At 42.9% G+C, this 6,444-nt stretch overlaps 1 protein-coding gene across 1 annotated transcript in view; it reads left to right on the plus strand.

The window, feature by feature from the left end:
• The first annotated feature begins 1,804 nt into the window (after positions 1-1,804).
• LOC101863965 (neuronal acetylcholine receptor subunit alpha-3) overlaps positions 1,805-6,444 on the plus strand; it is a 7,802-nt gene continuing 3,162 nt past the window's right edge. Inside the window, exons 1-2 of the mRNA XM_005093543.1 lie at positions 1,805-1,829; positions 2,290-2,458. Coding sequence (XP_005093600.1) covers positions 1,805-1,829; positions 2,290-2,458 — 194 coding nt within the window. The remainder of the gene's footprint in view (positions 1,830-2,289; positions 2,459-6,444) is intronic.

Below are 6,444 nucleotides of genomic sequence, written 5' to 3' on the forward strand. Positions count from 1 at the left end.
GATTCTAGCAGTCCCATTCACACCCTCAATTTTGTTTCCCCTCAGCCACTATAACTCGGTGGATTGAATCAAGAAAAACGATTTACCTGCAGCAACTAGATCCACAAGTACAACAGCAAAAAAAGCCTAAATGTGCAGGAGGTATGTAACCCCCCCCACACACACACACACTCACAAACCAGGAATCCAAGGTTAAAATGATTTATGAAACGTAGAAATTTACTTTTACTCATAATATGTTATTCACCCTTTTTCATTTTACTCTTACTCCAAGAGACAGTCTCGGTCCAGGCAGTGAAGGGACTTAGAAATCTGTTTCGGAGAGATTACTTACCTGAGTGCTTCGTCGAATTATGCGAATCGTTTTATTAGTTTAGTAGAAAATTGATTACTGAATCTTAGGTAACAACAAATTTCTAACCCCCTCCTCTTCCAATAAACAGTTAAAAACTTCTGTCGTATATGACAAAACCTTTGCGTACATCCGTTGCGAGTACAGCCCATGGGTGTGCGGACTAGGTCAAGCAAAAACTGACTGGAAAGTTTAAATTTGCTGTTCCTGAGAAACTTGCTCGGTATGACGTCATAGTGAATGTGTGCAAGGTGGACCAACGACACGTGCACTCAAGATTCTCTCATCCTCGGGATTTTCGCTGACAATAAAGGACGATGCGTCTTGTTTTTGACCAAAACAATTTTCATGAGGCCGTATTGTTATTTTTGATCATTAGTCGACAAAAAAAACAACAACCCTGTTTGATTGTTGAAATGAAATCCCTTATCGTCTGTGAGAAATTCTTTATAAAGTTTTCCCGTGATAATAAGTTAGTTTCCTTTCGCTACTGACTTTTTAATAATGAATGTAAGCCACAATCGTCTCGCTGGTAACAAGACAAAGAATGGGACTAAGAGGAACATTGTGATTCTATGGATTGTAGTCGCGACACTGACATTTGTCCAGCACTTTATGCTGGGGTCTGACATGAACATGCACTCAGGCGATTACGCAAAGTTTCCGATATCCCAAATCCTTGCCATGTAATTTATCAGATATAATAACTATGAATGCTTGACAAAAGCAGATATGAGCAGGATTTACATCTGTCGAGGTGCATGAGCCGAGCATGTTGACTAAGCACTCACAATCCCGGTCGCCCAGACTTGTCCATGTCGAGGTGAGAGGAGAATCCAATGGGATATAAACCACCCCATACCCCCCGGGGAATGATTTGCTCGTTATTTCCAGGACATTTCCCTTCACGCACGGTTTGAACTAATTCAGCGCGATTTGTTTTACTCGTCAGAGTTATTTACCTTTTGTCTTTAATCCCAGTAATCATTAATTTACACTAAGTTCGAATTGAAGAGAATCCCAAAGCTGAATGTAACGGGTGTTACACACAAAAACACTTGTCAGAGTTTTTTTTTCTTCTTTTGTTTCATATATACCATCCAAGTGTTCTGTCTGATGGGTGGATTGCAGTTTTGTTTGTGCCTTTTACTTTTGTGCATTTAATAGCAAAAATCCAAACACAACCATTGCAAAGTATCACTTATACACGGAAGTGATGATGATCTTCTTTGATATATGATTAACCCGCTAGAAGTACGTTAGTTGCCAGTCAAGCTTTCCTGCTTTATTTTTTTTATAGATAGTTTTATTCTGGACTTGCATAAGTTTTACTCATTTATTCGAGGGTTGAAGTAAGACCTGTGATTTAGATAATGGTATCTGTATATTTAATTGCTCACTTGCAAAGCAATCCCGCAAACTCTTGCCTATTCTAAAATCAAAATTACATAAATGACAGTTACTGTGTTTCCCCAAGGTATGGCTACAATACTTGTCAAAGTTTATGTGTGCATAAACTGTGGGAAACAATTCAGGGTATGAATTTGAGTCTAAGGACTTTTTCAACGTATGGTTGAAAAATACCGTCCGCTAGTGCAAGGATTCTAAGATTCCTCACCTCACTATTTTTCACTTTGAGTTTAAATTCAATCTTGAGGTAATGTTGTCTATTTATAGTACTTGTTGATCGATCAGTTTTAGTTTTCTGTGTCTTATGACTCGAGCAGCGTGAAAAACGAAAAGATACTCCGTGTCAAACATGGACAACGCGACAGGAGAACGGTGCCCTTTGCGAAGGCTTCTCGCACACACACGACCTTCCACACTGTGCCTGTTGACGTGTGTAATACTAGCTCACATAAACAGTGACGTCACTGCCGCCTTACCAGAAACATGTGAGTCTCAGGTTTACGAAACCCTGTTTCATGATTACAAAGCCGCCGTTCGACCTGCCGTGTCAGCAGAAGACGAGATTCCCGTGGGTGTGTATGTAGGACTCAACAACATCATAGAGGTGGACTCCAAGAAACAGTCGCTGGTTACCGTGGGGTTCATCGTCCTCAGCTGGTACGACCCTAGACTAGTGTACAACATGACTGAGCCCAGGTGAGAGGCCAAACGCTAAGCCCATGATATTACAGACAATGACGTCACAGCACATAGTACTGTGCTCTTGTCTTCTGAGATTCACACTCGTTTCGTTCAAACCGATGTCACTGCGCACTGATGTCTCTGACATCACAGACTTCGCTTACGGACTTTTCCAGAGAACGAAATGAACAGCCAAAGAGCGACCCGACTCGCATGTCAATATATGATAGTCTCCAACTACTATAACTAACTAGTTGGGGCCTAATTTTATTTGCCTCTGCTCCACCCCCCCCCCAACCGCCCAACCGCCCCGCACGACAACAATTAAAGCTATTTTTTTAAAAATATGATAACAACCCAAGGGCTAACTGTAGTGATACTTTTCGTGGTTTGCATGGTATTTTTATAAAAATATATTTCTGTATCTTTAATGTTTTAGCATTCATTTGGTTACTGCTAAATTTGTCTTTAAAAAATTATGTAAGGTAAGACAAAAAATGTATCCATTTACCAATTATACACTCGTATATTTAGCTTTGTATTTACTGGCCTACTTACAGATTCATACGTTTATTTGTATTTATTTACCTGCCTGTCAATTTGTCTAGTTTTCTATTTGTCTATTTATGTGTTATTTATTAAAGTATTTTATATATATATATATATATATATATATATATATATATCTATCTATCTATCTATCTATCTATCTATCTATATATATATCATCAATGCCTTTCACCCCTGGCAGGGTATAGGCCACATACAAGCTCCTTCCATTTATCTCTGTCCCGAGCCATCCTTCCAAGCTCGTTCCAAGTGAGCTTCATTTCTTTCATGTCCCTTTCCACGCATCTCCTCCATGTTTCCCGTGGCCTACCCCTGCCTCGTGCTCCTTGTGGGTTCCACTGCAGTGACTGTCTTGTGATGTTTCCGCTGGGCTTTCTTAAGGTATGTCCCATCCATCGCCACTTTCTTAGTCCTATTTCTACTTCTATATCCTTTTGTCCTGTCCTTTCCCACAGCTCTTCATTTCTTATTCTATCCTGCCACTTAATTCTTAGAATACTCCTCATACATCTGTTGATGAAAGTCTGGACTTTATTCAGTACTGTTTTCGTTGTCTTCCAAGTTTCGCAGCCGTAGAGGAGCACAGACTTGATGTTGGAGTTAAAGAGTCAAATTTTGGTGCGCAGTGAGATGTTGCTTGCTTTCCAGACTTTTGATAATTGCTTGAAGGCTGACCTTGCCTTGGCGGTTCTTGCTTTAACGTCTGCCTCGGTTCCACCTTTACCATCGTTGACACTTCCAAGGTATGTAAAGGAGTCCACTTCTTCCAAGGGAGTGTCTTCCACTATCACAGCAGGGCTTGAAACTTTCCTAGCTTCACTACTTTTGACTTGCCTGGATGTATACGTAGGCCAACACTCCCTGATAGGTTGTTGAGTTCCTTGGTCTTTTCTTGCATCTGAGCATGTGTGTGAGAGAGCAGCGCAAGGTCATCGGCGAAGTCTAAGTCGTCCAGCTGCTGCCAAGGGATCCATTGTATTCCATTACGTTTCCCTCTGGTGGCTTCTTTCATGACCCAGTCAATTGCCAGTATGAAGAGGAAAGGTGAGAGCAAGCATCCTTGTCGCACTCCTGTCTGTACCTGGAATGGTTCTGAGAGTTGTCCTTCGTGGAAGACTTGGCAGCTTGTTCCATCATAGTTGGCCTTCGCAAGCTTGACGATTTTCTCAGGTATTCCAAAATGCCGCATGAGTTTCCACAGAGTTTCCCTGTCCACGCTGTCAAACGCCTTTTCATAGTCAATGAAGTTGACCACGAGTGGTGAGTTCCATTCAAGCGATTGCTCAACAATGATACGCAGAGTAGCGATCTGGTCCACACATGATCGGTTTTTGCGGAATCCTGCCTGGTTTCCTCGAAGCTTCTCATCTGTTGCCAACTTGATTCTTTCCAGGAGTATCCTGTTGAAGACTTTCCCAGGTATGGACAGGAGTGTAATGCCTCTGTAGTTGTTACAATTGCTGAGATCTCCTTTCTTTGGCAGCTTGATTAGGTGGCCTTCCTCCCAGTCTGATGGTATTTCCTCCTTTTGCCAAACCTTTTCAAATGGAGCATAGAGAATTTCCCCAAACCTATCTTTCTCTGCCTTAAGGGCTTCCGGTGGTATATGGTCGGGACCAGCTGCCTTGTGGGACTTCAGTGTTTTTATAGCGGCTGCAATTTCCTCTCTTGAAGGTGGTTCCGTGACTATTGGAAGGTCATTTCTGGCTGGAAGAATTTCTGGTTGGTTTTCTGGAAGTGGTCTGTTCAATAGTTGATCAAAGTGTTCTCTCCATCGGTTCAGTTGCCCCTCTGGGTTGAAGATAGTCTTTCCCTCTTTGTCTTTCACTGGTAGAGTGGGCTTGCTGAACCTACCTGAAAGAGTTCTTGTAGTCTGGTGTACAATCCGTAAGTGCCCGTCTGTTGCTGCTTTCTCAGCCTTTTCGGCCAGGCCATTCAGGTAGGTATTCTTGTCCTTCTTGATGGAATTCTTTACCTCCCGGTTTATTTTGGTGTACTCTTGTTGTGCAGTGAGTTTCTCAGTTCGGGCACGGCTGTTGTTGACTTGGGCCTTCAGCTCTCTTCTTCTTTTGACTTTGTCTAGGGAGTCCTGTTAAATCCATTCATTCCTGGTGTTGTCTTTGGGTCCTAGGTGCTCTGGCAAGTTGCATTTACTGCCTCTCTTATCTTATCCCAGTGTTCGTTGACTTCACATTCATCCAGATCTTGAAGGGCTTAAAATCTGTTCTTCAGTTCCAACTTGAACTCATTCTTCTTTATTGGGTCTTTCAGAAGGCTCACTTCATACTTTAGACGATTTCCAGCTGTGACTTGTGCATATCTTCTCAGTTTTAGTTTCATCTTTCCAAGGATCAAATGGTGGTCTGATGCGACGTCTGCTCCTCGTAAGACTCGGACGTCCTCCAGTGAGCGTCTAAACTTTCGGGAGATGCAAAAGTGGTCAATCTGGTTTTCCGTTGTTCCGTCCGGGGAGACCCAAGTGGCCTTGTGAATCCTTTTATGTGGGAAGATTGTACCTCCGATGACCAAGTTGTTGAATGTACAGAAGTTTTGGAACCTTTCTCCGTTGTCATTTGCCTCTCCTAATCCGTGTCTGCCCATGATTTCCTCGTTGTGACTATTGTCCGAACTACCTTTGCATTTAGATCTCCCATGACAACGTTGATGTCCTTACCTGGGAGTTTGTCCATGACATTCTGCAGGCGGTTGTAGAAGTCATCTTTATTCTCCACTTCTGCATCATTGGTTGGAGCATACACTTGTATGATGTTCATGTTAATGACCTTCTTCCTACCATCTCCTACCTTGAGTTCTTTCTTAGTTCCAAGTGAGGCCCTGATGATCCTTGGACCATGTGCTTCCCAGCCCCTGAATGTCTTTTGAGCTGTTTTTGATATGATCATCCCTACTCCTTCCCTGTGTGGTCCATCACTGTCATTTCCTGAATAAATAAAAAGCCCCCCCTCTTTCATTCGCTTCTGTCCAGACTGGTTCAAGTGGGTCTCGCTGATTCCCAGTATGTGTAGTTGGTATCGGTGCATTTCTTGGAGGACTTGTGCAGTTTTTCCAGCCACATAAAGGGTCCTAACGTTCCACGAGCCGATCCGAAGAGACTTGGACTTGGATGATGGTGGAGGCTTCTGCCCAGCAGCTTCCTTTCAGCTTTCACTGCCTTGCATCATAAACTCTCCACTTGGAGAAGATCCACGATCAGCCAAGCAGAGATAATGTTTTTTGCTTGTATGTGTTTCTGTAACAGGTTCTTTTTACGAGAGAGGTTGTTAGCCTCGTGACTCAACCCCCGACCTGACGGCAGGATGACTCTGTTTCAGGAGTCACTACCTGGTTCGCCATTTAGTCGCCTCGTACGACACGCTAGCACCACGTCAGTCCTATTCTTCTTAATGCCGAGACTGCACGGCTTATATATA

This window comes from Aplysia californica, unplaced genomic scaffold, assembly GCF_000002075.1.
Source record: "Aplysia californica isolate F4 #8 unplaced genomic scaffold, AplCal3.0 scaffold00065, whole genome shotgun sequence".
Lineage (NCBI taxonomy): Eukaryota > Metazoa > Mollusca > Gastropoda > Aplysiida > Aplysiidae > Aplysia > Aplysia californica.